At 47.4% G+C, this 19,699-nt stretch overlaps 1 protein-coding gene across 2 annotated transcripts in view; it reads left to right on the top strand.

Annotated features, from left to right (window-relative positions):
* Asb18 (ankyrin repeat and SOCS box containing 18) overlaps nucleotides 1-10,634 on the top strand; it is a 60,558-nt gene extending 49,924 nt beyond the window's left edge. For both annotated transcript variants that reach the window (XM_047547137.1, XM_047547138.1), the window contains 2 exons: nucleotides 5,517-5,630; nucleotides 7,150-10,634. In XM_047547137.1, coding sequence (XP_047403093.1) covers nucleotides 5,517-5,630; nucleotides 7,150-7,335 — 300 coding nt within the window. In that variant the 3' untranslated portion in view covers nucleotides 7,336-10,634. The remainder of the gene's footprint in view (nucleotides 1-5,516; nucleotides 5,631-7,149) is intronic.
* Nucleotides 10,635-19,699: the final 9,065 nt, after the last annotated feature.

Raw genomic sequence — 19,699 nt, 5'->3', positions numbered from 1 at the left:
CCAAAGAAGAGAAAAGGGACAGATTCCAAAAAATAAGAGAAGTCCCTCCCTCTCATCAGAAAATCCGGGAGAAAATCTCAAATTGTGTGCCTCCTCCAGGGTGCACAAGAAGTGACCGCTATGATCCAGAAGAGGCCAAGAGGAAGTCAACAGAAGGACCTGGAGAGGGGGTGGAGGCCATGAGGTGCCACCAGGAGCGCAGGGGCAGTCGTCGATTAGATCACACCCGAGGGGAGTACGAAGCAGAGCTGGTTCATTTAGAAAACCAAATCGGTGACGTGACTGGGGTGCTGGCCAGGACGCAGGGCTGGCCTGCAGGCAGGTCACAGAGGCCCCTATCGCCTGGCTCCTGGAGGGCTCAGCCGGGGCAGATGGGTGGAGAGAAAAGAAGCCCCGCCTCTCCTCCTTCCTCCACCTTATGCAGCCCCCAGTAGCTCCTGCATCTCTTCCAAGCCCCAGCACCCGCTGGGCAGTTCTGCCTCCATGGCCCAGCCCCAGACTCCACTGGTCCCAGCCTGTCCTCCGACTTTAATAACATCAGGGCACCCCACTGTCCATAACACTAAGGGCCACAACCACTGCTGTCTGGCTGATCCCTGGGCTGACTCACCTCCCCAGGGTGACTTCACAGCAGCTCAGGTCCTGTGTGATCAATTCCACAGTTCAGTTCTTTCTGGTTGAAATACCTAGTGTGGTTTCTGTGCTTGATGAGACTCTGACCGATAGAAATGGTTTCAGCCACAAGTAGAAGAATCCCAACTCAAAGTAGATAAGGAAATGCATCTTGTTATCTCACATAACAGGAAGTGCACAAGTCGCAGCCCCTGAGAATGGCTGCCTCCGAGTCTCGGTGTCATCCAGGAACCCATGCTTTCTAGCTCCCCGCATCACTGTGCCAAGTCAGCTCGCTGCTCAGAGGGCTCCTCTCTTGGTCACAACAGGGATGCCAGCAGCAAGTGGACTAGGCGTCTGCCTTGTTCATAGACAAGCCCTGGATGAGTCAGCAGGATAGAGGGAGGAGGACCTAGAATAGGTGTCTTGAAATCATAACCAAAGACTTAATAGAAGAAACCTGTCGGCACTAAAAACTTACAATTTTAGTTAGAAGTTGGTTGGTTGTGCTCTATAAATGACAGGTAGCATACCAATGTACAGTCTAGCAAAAATGTTCTAAAAAGGAATACCTCGCTGAAAACAAGTTATTCCTGCAGGAATAAATGTCAGTTGAGACACAGATTCTTCTGCTGCACTATTAGCACAAGAGAGTGAAATATCAGCTACAGATTTTTTTTTTTTTCTGGTACCAGGGATTGAACCCAGGGACACTCAACCACTGAGCCACATCTCCAACGCCTTTTATATTTTATTTAGAGACAGGGTCTTGCTAAGTTGCTGAGACTGGCTTTGAACTCACAATCCTCCTGCCTCAGGCTCCTGAGTCTCTGGGATCATATATAGATTTTTAAGGAAAAACTTTGGACACTAGAATTTTTAGGCTCAGCCAAATAGCTTTCATTTTGATGGCAAAAGAAAGACACTTAGAGCTGGATTTGGTGGCTTGAACTCATCTCAGTCTTCCACAGATCTAGTGGAGGAAAAATGTATAGCGCTGTAATCACAATTGTGATGAATGCATATTGAACCTTGAACCAAACAAAATCAGCTTCTTCCACCACCCTGAGCAGAAGTTCATAGGAATAGTGCAGTACACCAGAAAATAAAAATAAAAGGTGGCCAATTTATTTAAAATGATCTTAGGATCATATGATTATCCTAAGATATTCTTAGGAATATGGTATGATCTTAGGAATTAATCATGAAAAAGGCCAATGTTAATGGGTTAGAGCATTTTAAAAGAGAATTGATCAACAAACTCTGATTGATTAGCTGTGTGTGTGGTGCTGAGGATCGAAACTAGGATCAGCCCAGCATGCATGAGGCCCTGGATTCCATCACCAGCCCCACAAAATGTTTTTAAAACTGTGTCATGTTTTCTTAATTCCAATAACTGTGTACTTTAAAAATCTTCCCAAGTATTAAAAAGATTGAAATTTGTTCAGATAGTTGTACTAAGTTAACATAAAGTGATAGTCAAACCTGATTTAAAAAATACTAAAAACAAAACAAAAAATGACACACCAGCTGGGCACTGTGGCTCATGCCTGTAATCCCAGCAGATCTGGAAGCTGAGGCAGGGGGAATCACATGTTAGAGGCCAGGCTCAGTAACTAAGCAAGGCCCTAAGCAACTTAGTGAGAACCCGTCCTAAAAATAAGTTTTTTTAAAAAAGGGCTAGAGATGTAGCTCGGTGGTAAAGCACCTCTGGGTAAAATCCTGAGTAAAATAAATAAATAAATACCTTAGCAAATTAAATCTAGCATTATATTATATACATTAATCATATGATACATAAATGATATATAAAGTACCCACAATATAGTGATTGTAGAGAAGAATAGCCAAATAGGGTTAGTTTTACAAAGGCAGAAATGAGACTACATTGGAAAATCCTGCTCCATCAACTTGTTAAGATAACAGAAAAAATAAAATTAAATCTCAAACTTTGTAATAACTTAGCAATAGAAAGGTATTTCCTGAACTCAGAGCAGATATTTTTATGAAACTAATATCCAAGATTATGTTTATGGAGAAATATTAAATATAATCCTACTAATTCCTATTAAAGCTAGGAACAGGATGATTATGCTATCAGTGCTGTTATTTGGCATTGAACTTAAAAGTGCTAGCCAATGTGATAAGACAAGAAAAACAAATAGGAAATATTAATACTAAAGAAGAATATTATTATTTGCAAAAATGCTTATCTACCTGGAAAAACAACCTTAAATAAAGAATACTTTCAAGTCAGTGAAAAAAAAATGAACAGATCAATAGAAAAATGAGCAAAAGACATAATTTAGCAAATCATAAAAGAAGAAAGATAAGTAATTAACCAAACCCAAAGTAAATATTCCATGTTGCACCTACCAAATTTAAGTAATTATTGAGATGCTTTGGTTAGAGGGAGGCACTCATATTGTTTCTTCAAGACTGCACCAATTTATGTTCTTATAAATTGACAGTATGTTTTAAAAGCTTTAAAATATATATATATATATATCCCTGCAATTCCATTTCTAGAAGTTCAGTGTATTTAAATAAGAGTCATTGGGGAAAAAAGGGATAGAATCATGTCCAACAATATTGTTTTATCCAAAAATATTAAGGCAACTTACATTGTTAGTTCAATGAATATATTCTGATTTATTTAAAAATAAAATACTACATGGCCACAAAAATTATCCTTAAATGCTTATTTATAATTTTTTAATTGTTCACAATCTATTTTAAGCAGAAAAAAATCAAGTTTCGAAATAATATGCAAAGCAGTTAGCATTTCTGTTATGCAGATGCACCTCAATTAATAATATACCAATAAAGTTATTGTGAGTTAAAGATGTCATCCAGAAGAGACACATGGAACCCACCTGACCTACTGAACTGCAGTGCTCAACCACACAGAACAGTGCAAAGCCCTGGTCGTTTCCTCTGGTGAGCATGGGACTGATGGCCCCGTCCAGCATCACAGGGAAGAGAAGAGAGTACCACATGGCACTAGCCCAGGGGAATAAGCACATTCAAAATACAGCTTCTTCTTCTGAATGCATATCAATTGCACTCCACTGTAAAGTCAAAAAGTTGTATAAGTGGAACCATTGTAAGTTAGAACTGTGTGTGTGTGTGTGTGTGGGTGGGTGTGTAAATGTGTTGTCTAAATAGCATAAAACATTAGCGTACACAAAGTGTTGGTAGTGGTTATCTCTGAACAAAGAACTGTGATTCTTTTTTACATTTTGACTTTCTGTATTTTAAAGGACCTTAGATCCAAAATAGTTCATAAGTGAGGTGAGTTGTACGGAGCAGCTGTAACGAATGATTCAAATGCACTCTTCGGTTTGATACTGTGCTCAGAGACGCCCGGGAGCGGGTGCAGGCCAGCTTGCCACGTTCCAGTCGTGGTCTGCACAGGTACATGGTGTCTGCTCTTAGAACACTTACACAGCTCCAGCTTGTTCAACCAAGTCTAGAAAGAGTGAGCTTGTCACCAAAGCTCTCCCTCAAAAAGAATGCAGTGAAGCTGCCCTGCTCCTTTCCAAAATCTAATCTCAATTCTGTTAAGCTGCTATGTCCAGCTACTATTTGCAGAGGACAGGGGAGGAGCTGCAGGTTCCAAAACCCCACAGGGATACAATCAGCAAAATGCCACAGGGAGAAACTATAGAACAAAGAACCCAGTTTCTCCAACAAATAAATCCCATGAAACAAATGCAAGTTTAAACAAAAATCAACCAAACGAATCAACAGAGTGTGTGTCACACACCTGTAATCCAAGTGACTCAGGAGGCTGAGGCAGGAGGATGGCAAGTTCAAGGCCAGCCTGGACAACTTGGTGAGACCCTGTCTCAAAAAAAGAAAAACTTAGAAAAAAGGACTGGGATTGTAGCTCAGTGGTAAATCCCCAATACCAGAGGGGAAACGATTTTGTTAACATAATGGCATTTAAAAGAAATTTGTGAATTGAAATGCTAACTAATATTAGATGATATTAAGAAACAATTGTTAAAAAGAACAAATAATTTTAATTAAAAAAACAATTGTTAATTTCTCAGGTATTATCATGATAATCATGTTTATGTCTTTTCTAAAAGGTCTTTTCAGGGACACACTGAAATAATTACAGGTGAAATGAAAAGGACACATGGAATTTGCTTTAAAGTAATATCAGGAGAGTGTCTGGGTCGCCGCTCAGGGGCACAGTGCTGGCCTAGCGTGTGCCTGAGTTCCATCCTTAGCACCACGAAAATAAACAGATAAATAATGAAATGATATTAGGGAAATGGATGCCACGGGATTGACCCTGGGTTGATGCTGGGCACACGGGGCGTTAGCTTTCTATTGGATCCACTTTTGTGTATATTCAGACTTCTCCGTGATAAACAATTTGTTTTCAAAGCGAGATGCTCCCGTCCTCACAGTGAGGCCGATAGACTTGACTTATACATCTGCAAATAAGGAATCGGAATCTTTGCCACTGGGAATTATGCAAGTGAAATGCACGGGCTGAGCCAGGAGGAAATTCAACAGCAAAGCAAGTCTCCCCTCTCTCTGCCCTGACTTTAGAGAAAGGAGGCGGGAGGCTGGGGACACCCTCTCAGGGCCAGGCTTCTGGGGCCACGTCCGGCCTGCGAGCCCTCAGCATCGTCCCCCTGGACCTGATGGCTTGAGTCCCGGTGCCCAGAGATGGGCAGGCGGCCGGCAGAGCTGGCGCTTGCCTGTGAGTCACTCCGGCCTCAGCGGCCACCTGCCATGCTATGGCAGCCCTTGGGGGTGACTAGAGAACTTGGCCACACGACCAGGGAGAGGCAGGAGTGCACCCAGGCATATCCCCAGGCCTCCCGCCCTTCTGCACGTGGACCCCCAACCGGTCACCCACAGTGCCTGTCCTGTCCCACCAGGTGCTGAGGACCTGTGCGCCGGCCCCTGGTGTCATCGAGGTTCTTTTCAACTCCTACGCCCAGCTCCACGTGTCCGAGTCCTGGAAGGAAATGATTCCTGACGAAGTGTACCAGGTGAGGGGCTGCTGTCCTTCCCACAGTGAGGGGCTGCTGGCCTTCCCACAGGTGAGGGGCTGCTGGCCTTCCCATAGGTGAGGGGCTGCTGTCCTTCCCGCTCTGCTGCAAGACTGCTTTCTGCCCACTCGTGTGCATTGCATGAATATTCAGGAAGCGCAGAGTGTCTGAAGAACTGGGCTGGCGAGCGGCTCTGTGGTAGGCAGAGCACTTGCCTAGCATGTGCCTGGCCCTGGGTACCATCCCCGGCACCAAAAAGAGAAAAAAAAAAAAAAAGGGAAGTAATCGAGACCGAGAAACTGGGCACATTTACACATTCCTGTTTTCTTCTGGAGTCTCAGTGATCACACAGCCAAGAGCCAGTTATTGTTCAGTCCCCTTCCCTGTCCGTGGGTTCTGCACCACGATTCTACCACCCAGGGATGAAAAATGCTGGGGTAACTGCCTCTGCACTGAACAGGTGCAGCTTTGGCTTCTGGCCCTTTCTTCCTAAACAATACAGTGTGACAACTGTACCTAGCACACTGTGCCTACGTCCCCTGGAGGTGATTTAAGTGGGTGCGAGGATGCACCTGGGTTACCTGCAGACACTGTGCCATTTTACAGAAGGGACTTGAGCACTTGCAGATTTGCAGGGGTCCTGGGACCCATTCCCCACAGATACCAAGGGAGGACGGTGAGGATGCTGTGGCGGCAGGGAGCACACAACAGGCCCACACTAGCTTGGAGGCTGCTGGAGCTTAGGGAGGCAGCATCCTGAGAAGGGCTTTGAAGCCGCCTGAGTCTGCAGGTCCTGGCTCCTTTTCTGAACATGCCAGTCTGGCCCTGAGTGTGGGCTTTCTCTTCTGATGGCCCAAGACGTAACTCACTCCAGGTGTGGTGGCACATGCCTGTAATCCCATTGACTCAGGAGGCTGAGGCAGGAGGACTGTAAGTTTAAGGCCAACCAGAGCAACTTAGCAAGAGTCTGCCTCCAAAAAGGTCAAAGGCTGGGGAAATCCACTCAGTGGTAGAGGCCCCAGGGTTCAATCACATCCGCACACAGCAAAGTCCACAGGTGACTGTCATTGCACAAAGAGCAAGAACCTGTCTTTCTAGATAATCCTCCCCCGTTTCACTGGCCTGCATAATCCTAACCCTAGCCCTAACCCTAATGAACACTGGCGTATACCATGTGCTGATCTGTGTGGCCTGGGCTCTGGAGCCCACGCTGGCCAAAAGGAAGGCTTGTCAAGACTGGTTTGACATGAAGCCACCCCTGGAGCTGCAGGGCTGCTGTGCAAAGGGGCAGGGCAGATGGGGACTGGAAGGAGCCTGTATTACAGGTCACCCAAGACCATGTCCCTAGCTGGGCGAGAACTGCACTGTAGTAGCACAGCAGCACTTTCAGGGGGGCAGGCCTCCTCCCTGCACGTACCTGGTACCTGGGAGCCGCAGAGGGGCAGACTCCTTGGGTGGCCTGGCGGGGAGAAAGGTCTGTGGGCTCCGTGCACCACCTGACTCTCTTCCTGCTCTCCAGGTGCACGAGCCTTTCTACCGGTCTCTCTTCGCCTTGGCGCACACCCCACGCTCCCTGCAGCATCTTTGCCGCTGTGCCATTCGCAGGCTGTCCGGCAAAAGGTGCTTCCGCCTCATCCCCCTGTTACCCTTGCCCCGGTCCCTACGAGATTACCTACTTCTGGAGCCAGAGGGTGTTTTGCACTGAAAGCATTTCCACCAAGGCTGCGGCCCTCATCTTGGCCCTTCAGGGAGGCCACGTGGAGAAGAGCACTCTGCTGAGGAGGGGCACATCTGGATGGGCCTCCCGTGCCCTCACTCCCATGTGGCCAGCGGAAGCACGGGCCTGCCAAGCCTGAGCTGCGCCTCAACGTGGCACTGGTAATGAACACCTTCCTGCATCTCAGGGCTGCTTGTGAGGATCACACGCCATGACTGTTGTTGCACTTGCTGTTGGAAAGTACCTTTCAACAAAAGCCGAACTAAAAGGCATGTGTATTTTCCAAGCCTTGTCCTGGCCCCTAATGACTCGGCAGCACGCACACTGCCCCAGGACCTATGGACCCTCAGCCTCATAGGAAAGGCCTCCTACCTCTCCTGGAGCCTGGCCCTCGGAGAGGTTCTGTGCCCAGAACATGCTGGGACCCACCTGCTGAGAGCACTCTTGCTCCCATGACAGGGCACCTTCCTGGGGCCTGTCACTGCTCGCAAGCACTCTCCCAGGAGGACCTTCAAGGGGTGTCTAGTCAGACTTTTGGTCCCTTAGGAGTCCTCTGTCTGACACTCTCACTCAACCCCAGCTGACCCACTCTGGGAAATAGTCTCGGAAGCCAGATGCCTGGAATGCACAGGTGGACAGAGGTTGCCCTTAGCTCAGCTGAGTACCGCCCAGCAGGGAGATCTGCTCAATATCAAGGAATGTTAATTTTGTCTTCTGTTTCCTCTTTTCTGATGCTCTGACATCTGGGCCTTGCTGACATGAGGGACAGCCCCTCCCAGGGCTAGTTAGTCCCTAGAGACAACAGACAACTGACCACAGAGTATCTTTTCCCATGCATGCCAGTCAAGCCAGAGCACACGGCCACCTTCTTTATTTGACTCTCTCAAGGGCCAATGTCTTTCTGTCCTGGGGTGTCAAGTCAGACAGGACCGTGGACTAGACAACAAGGGACAGCTCCTATGCCCAAGAGCCACCGAAGTATTCACACTAAGCACACCTAAGCCTTGTTCCTCCCCTGCCTCCTGACCAATGCTCATGCTTCCCTGCATGGCCCTGTGGAACAATGAGCCCTCTGCTCTCGGGAACAATGAGTGATAAACTGCTCAGTGATAGATACTCATCTCCCAATCTGTTGGTCTTATTTGACCTGAAGTTTTCTATCAATACACCTGTGTGTGTGTGTGTGTGTGTGTGTGTGTGTGTGTGTGTGTGTGTGTGATGCTGAGGGCGGAAGCCAGGGCTTCCCGTATGCTGGGCAGGCACTCTGCCACTGAGCTACAGCACCAGCCCAACACACTGTATTTCAAATCAGAACTCTTTATGGTCTTCACATGAGGATAAGCAGTGGCTCCTCTTCTTTCCAGTTAGAACCAGAGCAAGATGCCGTGAGAGGAACCTCTGAGGGGCAGGGTGGATACTCCCACTGTCACTGTCTGGAAGCAAGTTCAGACCCCAGGACACCCTGCCATTTAAGATGGGATGCTGTGTGCACCACGAGTGTGTGAAGCCCCATACAGGAAGCGTCCACCCATTGAGGTTGGCCATCATGAAGGAGGCAGACAGACTGAGCCTGGTGGATGGTCACATTTTGACATACTGGACCTTGCAAGGGAGTGATAAGACAGCATCTTCCAGCTCCTCCAGATGACCCATCCCCATCCCCATCCCACCCTTTGAGATGGACAATTGATCTATTTTTCAATAGGGCTACATAAACACTGTTTCAAGACCCCTAGAGCCCCAACCCAGGCAGATAACTCTCCCCAGCCCTCTAAGAAACTTCCATATGTCACCACTGGAGCCAAAGGAGAACTTGAATTAAGGCAGTGGTGCAAGAAAGTGCAGGGTACGGTGGATTGGCAGCCAGAAGAGAGGGTCCCCACCCTTATCAGCTGGAAGGGAGCAGGGCTAGAGATGGTGGGGACAGATCAGGAGGGCTGGGCCTCTAGAGCAAGGCTTCTCAGCTTCAGTGAACAGGCACAAAGAGCCAGAGAGCAAGTGGGTAATTGTGGTCACAAGGTGATGCTAGAAAGATTGCTTTGTCCTGGAAGGGGATACAATACACCAGACAGTGTGTAGCCCATGGTAAGAGACTAGAGATGGATTCAGAGCTGGGCTCCTCCACTGAGCTGCAAGAGCAGATGCTGAAGTGGAATCAGCTGCAATTTGCTCACCTAGAAGGCAGAAGTATCTGCAGCTCTTCTAGGTTAGGAGCCCACAAGATGAAATGGCGTAAGGCAGGTCTTCTCCAGCCCCAGGAGATCTTGTTGAAATGCAGAACCTGACTGGCAGTCTGGGGTGGAGCCAGGATTCTGCAGATCTGCACACATGGATGCTTGTGATGACACTGGGTGTCACTCCTGCTGCTGGTCCACACTGAGTGGAAAGACTGCAGAGCCACAGGCCAGAATCCAGCCAGGAGGAGAAACTCCATAAGGGGTTCCTTCTATTATTCCTTTTATTATTATTATTATTATTATTATTATTATTATTATTATTAGAAGAAGAAGAAAACAAACTCAATGTTGAAATAAAGATGATAAAAAGTGGAAAAGAATAACAAGGTTATTTATAAGACTAAATAATAAGGTTGAGAACAATAAGAAACACAGCCCAGCAGCCATGAAGGAGCTGGTGCTCCCTGGATTCTGAACACAGCGCCGTGGAGAGTCTGCTGTGCCCTGCAGGGCATCCCGCAGCTACCTCTCCATCCCGCCCACCTTAGGACATGCTTTGGCTATGTTTCTAGAAGAAGGTTGGGGTGTATTTCTAAAATGCATTAAATTTTAAATATGTTTTTGAGGTATGATGGAGTAAAGCAGGTCTCTCCAGGCATATTGACTTTGTAGTCCTAAAAACCCAATGAATAATAACCACTTGTTTGGCTTCTAAAACTATATATTTTTTTTTTCCAAATTATGACTTAAGAACAGCAACAAGGGTCTCAGTCATGAGCACAGAGGTGCCGCTGTGGAGGAATTCCTTCTCCTTCATTGTATTCACCCCCACCATTTTCTTTAAAACTCAGAGGCTCACAGGAAGAGCTCCTCAGGGGACACTCATCACTCATCCATTCTGTCCTCTGTCCATATGCTTGTGTTTCACTTTTGTCTTAATTTTATTGTAAAAAATATGTAATATAAATTCATCTTCCTCACCATTATTTTTTAGTCGTAGGTGGACACAATGCCTTTATGTTGTTTGTTTGTGTTTATGTGGTGCCGAGGGTGGAACCCAGTGCCTCACATGGGCTGGGCGGGTGCTCTACCACGGAGCCCCAGCCCCCCAACCCCTTCACCATTTCTTTTTCTTTTTTTTTTTTTTTTTTTTTTGGAACTGGGGTTCGAACCGAGGGCTTTGCAAATGCAAGGAGACGCTTTGCCACTGAGCTACGTCCCAGGCCCACCGTTTCTAAATGTACAGTTCGGTGCCGTCAGCTACATCCACATTGTTGGGCAATAGTTCTCCAGAGCCTTTCTTCTCAAAACCTGAACTCACAGGCACAGGGTGACGGCCTGGAGTCGGGGCTGTCCAGGAGCTGAGCAGGAGCATCTCTGCAGCCCGGGGGTGTGAGGCCAGCCTGGGCAGCACAGCGAGGCCCTGTCCCCTCAAGCACCGCCTTTTCTCCCCCTGCAGCCCCCGCAGCCATCCTCCTACTCTGTGTCCGTGGCATGTGGGACTGGAGGGTCCATCTACATGCAGTCTTGTCCTCCTGGGCCTGGCCGTTTTCCTCCCTGTAATGTCCTCCAGGGGGCTGGGGCTGCAGCTCAGTGGCAGAGCGCTTGCACAGCACGCATGAGGCACTGGGTTCCATCCTCGGCGCCACATAAAAGCACACAAATAAAGGCAATCTGTCCATCAACAACGACACAAAAATTTAAAATAATAATAATAATGATCATGTCCTCAGCTTCAGCCAGGCCGCAGCCTGTGAAAGGATCTTCTAAGTGATATTCCGTCCCAGGCGTACCCACTCTGGCCACACACCTGCTCAGTGCTCCCCCTCTCGGCCACCCTGAAGGAAGCTGCAGTGCGAGGGGCTGTGGTCTGGAGCGGCGTGGAGGGCTTTATCCCAAAGGCTCATCCGTTAGAAGCCTGGTGCCCGGGCTGGTGACATGAGCAGGGGTGGGGCTTTGGGGGGTGCCTGCCAGGTCACTGAGGGCTGTCCGTGGGTGGGATTGGGGGAGGTCTCTGAACTTTGTTTACTTCCTGTGAAAATGTTGTAAAAGAACTAGCCTGGGCCCTAGACCTCTCTGACTCCCTGTCTTGCCATGTGATCTCTTCTGCACCCCAAGGGGGACCTCAGAGAAGTTGGCGGATGGGGCTGCCCAATCTTGGAATTTCAACTTCCAAATCTATGACTTAAACAATCCCTCTTTATTTATAAAGTACCCAGCTTCAGGTGTTTTGTTTACCAAAAAAGGAAAAATTCGACTAATACAATTGGTATGCAAATATTTCTTCAAGATCCTGCTTTCAGCTCCTTTGAATATTCACCCGGAAGTGAGACTGTGAATCAGACAGTAGTTTCTAGTTTTAGGTTTTGAGGAAACTCCATACTGCTCTCCATGGCTGCTACACCATTTCACATTCCCACCTATGACGCCCAAGGGTTTTAATCTCTCTCATCGTCACCAGCTCTTATTTTCTGGTTTGTTGTTTTGATTTTCCTTTGACATTGGTTCATGCATCTGACTAACCTTGACTAGCCCCTCCTAGCAGTCGGCTGGAAATGAAGTCCAGGGTCAGGGCCTGAGAACACTTCAGCAGCAAGACAAGCTTGGTGGCTGCCTGCCTTCTCTTGAGCTCTTGACCAAGTGAGCAGGACAACATGTCCTAGGTCTGCTAGGAAACATGGCATCCGTTACCGCCAGCCAGCACCCTTTGTCATCCTGGACCCACGCGTGACAGTAACAGCCATGAACTAGCTCTCCTGGGACGAGGGGCGTCCTCTACCCGCCCCCACCTCTTCAGGAGCTTGACATCACCACTGCAAGAGATGGCCAGGTAGGGGCAGGTCCTGAGTCACCTGGGTTCTAGTGGCTATCCAGATGCACTACATGCTGTTTCTGAATCATGACCCTGACTGTATGGGACAAACATGGCTAGTGCCTTTGAGGCTATCTGCATCATCAAATGAGGTAGAATTCAAAAGAGGTAGTTTTGCAGAATTTACTGCTAGCAACTTACTTTGTTATAGCAAAATAAATAAAATAATAGACAAAAAATTGTTTTGATGACCTGTCTAGCTATGCTCTATGCTACATTTGCTGGAAAGTTCTAAAATCACAAGAATTGCATAAATCCACAGAAAGAAGGAGGTGGAGGAGACTAAGAAGAAAGGAAGGGAAGTAGAGACATAGGGAGAGAAAGGAGGAGGCAAGGAGGAGGCAAATTAGCTGAAATGAGCATCCAGAAAGAAATCCTGTTTTGAGACTAAAATTTTTCCATTTTATTTCTTTTTGCAATAAACAAAATTTACTCTGGCACTTATTTTTTATTAAAGAGTCTGAACTTTTTTTCCTCTCCTATACAGTCCACATTGAACATCATTTTTTCTTGTTGCATATATAACATAAATTTGATTCTGTGAAGCCTAAACAGTTTTCTTTAATTTCATATTTAGATTTTAATGGTATACTCACCTGGTTCAAAATTGATAAGGTTAATAAAAGAGAAAATGGTCCCTTTACCTGCTGTTTCTATTAAGGGAAAAAAAATAGCCAAGGAATACTTTTCCTCCTACTTCTGTGAAGTATCTTTTATTAAGTATCTTTTATTATTACCTGTCATCTAACCACAAGAATTTAAAATTACACAAGTGAGGTTCTCCACCAACAGTGGTCCTAGAGAGGTGGGCTTCTCTAGGTGAACCTGGCCCCAGGACAGGAAAAAATGTTCACAGCTGGATCTCCAGACTCAGTCCGCAGTTCACACGCGATTAATACACAGGCTGGGTGGGCACTGTGTGACACATTAGGGTTAAATTTCAAATGCAGCATTGGACCTATCCTCTTAATGTATTTATATCAGTTTAATTTTAGGTTACTTAACAGTCATCAATTCAGCATGTTTGGTAGAAATCGAAGTCACTGACTCTCTAGGGCTAAGAGGATTTGACAATCTCAGTAACTGTATATAATCATCAATTTCCAATCTCTGAAATAACCTGTTAGACCCACAATGACGGGGCAGGCTATTGAACTTTTGCAGAGAACACTTAACCCTCTGCAGAAATGGTGTCAAATACAGACTTGGAAAGTGAGCTGGTCTGCTCCAGCAACCCAGCCTCCTTCGCTCAACCTGGGCTCTGAGAAGACGCTCAGTCACTGCCGTTTCAGATGCTGATTGCTTCTCATCTTTTCAGGGTGGCACCCAGAAACCAAGTGATAAACTGAGAATACTACATCTTTAATTCCATCCCTTCAAGGATAAATTATTCTTTAGGCCTATTTTCTATTTGCCATTGGAATATTCAAACGCCATGATGGTTCAACTCTGATCAATACTGTATCTTATTTCTTGGATTTAAGCATAGTTTGGCAGCATCAAAATACTTTTAGGCTCCAGGATTTATCTTGAGTTGTTAACATCTTTCTATGTTAAAACAAAATCAATTTCATTAAGTCGCTAAAATAACCCAGAGCCCTAGGGAAGATTGCAGAGGTATGGAAATTCCTTTTCATAGTGTCCTGCAGGTGGCGCCATCAGCAAACGGTCTTAGCCTCACCCTCCCACCTGCTCAGTCCAGAAGACCAGAAGAAGAGGAAGAAACAGGAAGGAAGCTTTAGCTCACATGATAAAAGGAGGAGCGCACAAGAAAGCCATAGAGTCATAAAGTATCATATAGAACTGTGCTGCCATGATAAAAATTCAGTAATTAAAATATTGATTATGGAATTGCTTGCTTCCTTTGTATTAAATATGTGCATTTTATAGGCAATGAGTTTATAAATAAATATAATTTTCAGTTGACTCTTTTATGGTGTCATAATGACAACTCAGTCCTCGTTTGTGTGTTAAACGTGTTCTTTAACAAAATTATACATTTACTATTGCAATGTAACTAGCTGGGTTTTGCAGCCTTCATCTGATCTGGGGCAGCATTTCTGCAGTGCTAACACTCTGCTTAATCACTCCAATAAAAAGAGTAGATTTCTTTGTAATGCAATTTGTAAGCAATAAACATGATTGAGAATGCAGTATTTGCTGTCGACTATGTTTAATGCAGGGCTTTAATTTGGTGTGTAATTATTCATTTGGTAGGCACTTTTTCCATTCACATTTCCTATCCATGATCTGGAGAAAGTAGGTAAGTTTGGAGAACAGAGGGAAAACAGGTTTTCGCGTATTTGATGTAAGCGGTAGTTGTTATGGAAGGAGATTTTTTTTTTTTTTTATCTGCCAAAGACAGGAGGTCACATTAACGCATAATACAGACACATAAAAATGTGATTATGGTTCTAAACAGAACGCAGTAGGCTCCTAGTTAACACAATGAGATTTCTAGGAAGTGATGCATAAATTCTTCAAAAATGACACATTTCTCACGTTCTATTCCAATTAAATTACTGAGGCAGCTAACAGCGATGAGCACAAAGTACGAGGATAAAATGAGGGTTTTCTTCTTGTAACTGTATCTGTGGAAGTATATTTTTATGAGAAGCAGTTAATATTAAGCTATTATTTTTCGACTGTGCTGGAAGGGATGTCTTGAGCCTTTCCTGTCGCGCTCTCCCCACAAGAGCCCCCTCCTTTGTCTCTTGGGTTTGCTAATGGGAACACGGAACTGCTCCGCTGGGTACCGCCCCTACCGGGGACCTGGGAGGGCAAGAGACCAGCCTGGAAAGGGGCACCCAGTATCAGTCCTTGGGTCCAGCCGAATGACTGCCCGCAGGCCTGCGGGGCCCCAGAATCTCATCCGCTCCCTGCGGCACGGGGCTGGGGCGGAGACGCGGGCTGGCGCCCCCTCCATCAGCCCACGCGCGCGTCTCGGGCCTCGGGTCCTGAGCACCCCGGGCGGCCCGGGGGCTTCACGGCCCAGCGTCGAGACCGCGGCTGGGGGAGGGTCTCCCGAAGCCTGCGGAGCCGCGGTGCGGGCCGGGGCGTGCGGGGCCAGCATCCTCCGCGAGCCGCGCTCTCTGGGCGACTGGGGTTCAGGGCTGCTCGCCCGCGAAGAAGGCCAGAGCCGCGCTGGGTCTCAGGAGGGTGGCGCGCGGGGGCGTCGCAAGACAAAAGGATGGGAAGCTTTAAATGCAAAAGGATGTTTTCGAAAGCCTCGCGCTGGGGTTTGAAAGGCGCTCCGAGGACGGCTGCAGAGCGATCCCAATCAGAAATGCGATTTGAAGTCCTAATGAACTTGATTGCGTGAACATTTATAATCCCCCATGGCCCTAAATGAAATCAGATATAATCAGAAGATACAGGGAAGGGAGTGTTTACAGCCGACGCCGGGCAGCCGCGGGACGGGGCGATGCAGCCCCGGTATTGATGTCGAAAATGATGGATAACGCGGGAATGGCAAATATACTATTTGTCTAATGGCTCGGCAATTAAATTCCCCTGTAATGACCCATGCCTCATTTCATCCTAATCTATGGAATTTGATTGAATTCGGTCAGCTCTAATTGAAAAATACTGCACTTTAATGTCTGCATGGCAGTTTCGGGACGAGAGTGGTTTTAATGAGACAGTGCCCCCCTGACCCGGGAATATTTGAGACTTTTATTCGGAATTTAAAGCCAGAAGATTGCTCGACTGAGCCCTGTGATTTCTTCCCCTGTATCCACGTCCATCCATCTCCCAGACACGATTTAATAAACATACTTGAGGATAAATGCATCCCCGACCCACGCGCCAATGTGGCACCCAAGGGGCGCACCCTCTCCGGGAGAAGGGCGGGCCAGGGCGGGAGGCGGCGCTTGGCTGCCACGACCCCTGCTGTTGGGAGCTGGGCACTGTCGCGGACCCGGGCCTGTGCCTGCACAAGGCCAAACCTAGGCTCCCTCCCTGGAGGAGGAGGCCCTGCTGTCTGCGACACGCGCACCCCGAAATGGGGCCAAGTCCAATGCGCTTTATATGCAAATGGGGAGACGAAGCCATCCCTGAGAAATTAGCTACTTGCTGAAGCATATTTACTAGATTGAAATGAGTTAAAAGGAAACATTTAAGTCGTATAAACGAGATAATTGGGCCGCATTAAAACTGGAATGTTTGCTCCTTCCAAGGGGAAAAAAAAAAAAAAAGCCTGCGGAGGAAGGAAGCGGTAAAAGAGCGCGTGGAAACGAAACCTGGACTGCTAGAGACCCGAGACCCAGGAGCGTGTGGGATGGGTCCCCAGCGGGGACTTGGCTGGGGTCTCTCCCGCAGATCCTTGATGGGCTGCCCCCTGATCTGGACTGAGCAGGCCCCGCTCTCTCACCCAGAGGGACTGATTCCCCGCCGCAGCCGGAAGGGGGCGCCCTCGATCCAGTGTCCTCTGGGCGAGCGCGGAGGGAAGGGAAGTGGGCGGGGTCAGTCCTGGGTCATTTGCGGGCAACTGGGTCCCGGCCAGCAGCTTCGCCCACCCCACTCCCATTCTCTCGCGGTGTTCAAAACTCCGAAGGTGGATGGGGTGGCGCTGAGGACCCCGAATGTGGAGGGAAGCAGGAGGTCGAAGCGCAGCGGGTGCCGCTCCCTACCCAAAAGAAGAATGTGTTTGTTTTCACACATAAACAGTTTATGATTTTTTTTAAGAATTAGGTTTTTATTTTTTAATTTTTTTTAGATGTTGATAGACCTTTATTTTCTTCAATTATTTACATGTGGTGCTTAGATTCGAACCCAGTGCCTCACACATGCTAGGCAAGCGCTCTGCCACTGAGCCACAACTTCAGCCCCTTATGATTGTTTTTAAGAAAAAAATCTGAAATGATATCAAAGCCGTCTTCCTGAGAAGGCTGTGCCTTGCGCCCTGGCGATGCAAGACTTGGAGAAGAGAGCAGACAGAAAAGGACACTCCAAGAGCCAGGGATGGCCTCTGTGCCTCGGTCTCCCTTGGAGTTGTGGAGTGACCGGTACCCACCAGGGAAGGAGTCTGGGGGCCTCTGTCTTCCCGGGGGAGATGACGTATATTGCTGAGAACCCTACTACATCCTGCTCCATTTGGTGCCTGTGGTGTTTCTAAGTGTTGGAGAGGCCTGTGCAGAGGCGGCCCACAAGATGACGTTCTCACTCCCAGCGCACGGCTTTGGTCCAGGCTGCACGCGCGCGCGCTGTGCTCTGCGACGCCCGTGCTCACAATGAGCTGCCCTCCCGAGCATTCGCACTGGGCCAGGCCCCTGGTCAGAGAGCACTGCACGATCTAGTTCAGTCTCCGCGACAACCGTGACACACGCACTATATTAATTATTCACCTTTTAGGGACGAAGTCTGGCTGCTGGTGGGAGAGAGCTGGGATTCCCACCCATTATGTAGATGGAACAGCAGAGGCCAGGATGGATTTAGCTGCGCACGAGAACCTTCAGGCCCAGATGTCAAAGGTTTCTTTTCTATCCGCTTCCAGGACTTGTTCAGGGCTAGTTAGACCCAGGAGAACCTCAAACGGATTTTAAAGGGAGTCAGAGTGGATTTCCTACGAGCAAGTCCAGAATCTGATAGTATTTCCTACACCTTGTGGAATCTGGAGGTTTATGGTGGCTTAGCGGTTTAAATTTTTTAAATATCCGGGAACTTTTTCCTTGACCAACCCGAAGGCATGACAAAGATGGACCGCTCAGCACTGATTCCTGGAGAAGGGCAGTCAGTTCGGCTGAGCCTGGGGGCTGGAACCACAGAACTCCGGAGCGGATACCATTACTTACGTGGTCCCTAGGGGGCGCTGTGCACACCCACGCTGCTTCTCAAGCTAATGCTTAGAAATTGTGAAACCTTAAATAAAACGGTTTCCAGCCATTCCCTCATTAATTCACTAAGTCTATGACACCTATTATACTTATATATTCTGTGTGTAAAATTTGGCTTGAGCAGTACATTATTCAGTTCATTCTATCTAAAGGATGAATTTCCAAATAATTCCTAATATACTGAATGAATTGAATTTGAAATTTTTTTAGTTAGAATACAATTGAACTTTAAGAAGTCACATCATTTTTTTTGCACTGGGGATTGAACCCAGAGACACATTACCACTGAGCTATGCCCCCAGTCCTTTTTAATTTTTATATTTTGAGACAGGTCCTTGCTGTGTTGCTGAGGCTGGCCTGGAACTTGTGATCGATCCTCCTGCCTCAGTCCTGGATTACTGAGATCACAGGCATGCAACATCAGGCCCAACTAAGAAGTCTCTCATCTCCTAAGGTTTCTGAGGTTTGCTTATTTGGTTGAGTTTGTGGATCTGCAAGAGACTTGAGAATAGCGAAAATCATAATAGCCAAGAAATAGAGCAGGATTATTACAATAGCAGACTCCAAAACACCTATGCTCTCAAAAAGAGAGGAAGGGGCTGAGATGAGGTAAGGAAGGAAGGGGGAGTTCCTGCACTCAGTGAATACACTAATTTGGTCCCATGAGAGTCAGTCACCCCATTTTCTGAGCCATCATGATCAATTTCTGCTCCCTCCAGAGCACTTCTTTGGTATTGTCACATTCTTCAGGGAACAGAAGTGTGTCTGGATGGGGACAAACTGGATTGTTTCTAACTTTGGTCCATTTCCCAGAGAGACCAGTGTTTCTCAGATGCCGAGGAGGAGAGCCCCAGGCAGCCAGCCAGGACGGGGCCCATCTACAAAGCCTTCGCCCCCGCCCTGCTGCAGCTCTGCCACTGGGTAGGGGCCTGGTGAGATCACACATGACACCAAGGGAGCCCCAGAAGCAGCCTCCCCCTCTGCTGGTGCCACTGGCTCTGTCCCCACATATTGTAATTTCCAGAGTGTGGCCCACCTCAGTGTGGGGGTATAAGGAGCTTTGCAGTCCACACAGCAACTCCCCCTGCAGGACACTCTACATCACCATGCAGAAAACACACTGAGAGCAAAACTCAAGATACCTTCCTTTAACCCTGTGTATCATATGGAGAGAGAAAAAAATACTAATCCCTTGACACATGTACACACACACACACACACACACACGTGCATGGATAACACATCCCCTAGCAAAATGTGTTTTATTTCCTACAAACCCCTGAAGTACCCATTAAGAATATGTGAGGGCAACCTTCTGCAGTTTTCTGCATCCCCGCTGCTGTGCCTCAGAGAACTCCCCCCAGTCTCTTACTTGATCATCGTCCACACCAGCAGTTAATCACCGCTGGACTTACCCTGGGCTCTTGGGGTCTGTTCTAGGTTCTTTCTTTCCCTAAAGTTTGGGAACT

Source organism: Sciurus carolinensis, chromosome 3 (genome assembly GCF_902686445.1).
Source record: "Sciurus carolinensis chromosome 3, mSciCar1.2, whole genome shotgun sequence".
Taxonomy (NCBI): domain Eukaryota; kingdom Metazoa; phylum Chordata; class Mammalia; order Rodentia; family Sciuridae; genus Sciurus; species Sciurus carolinensis.
Note: the sequence above shows the minus strand (reverse complement) of the source record. Positions and strands in the feature narration are given on the sequence as shown.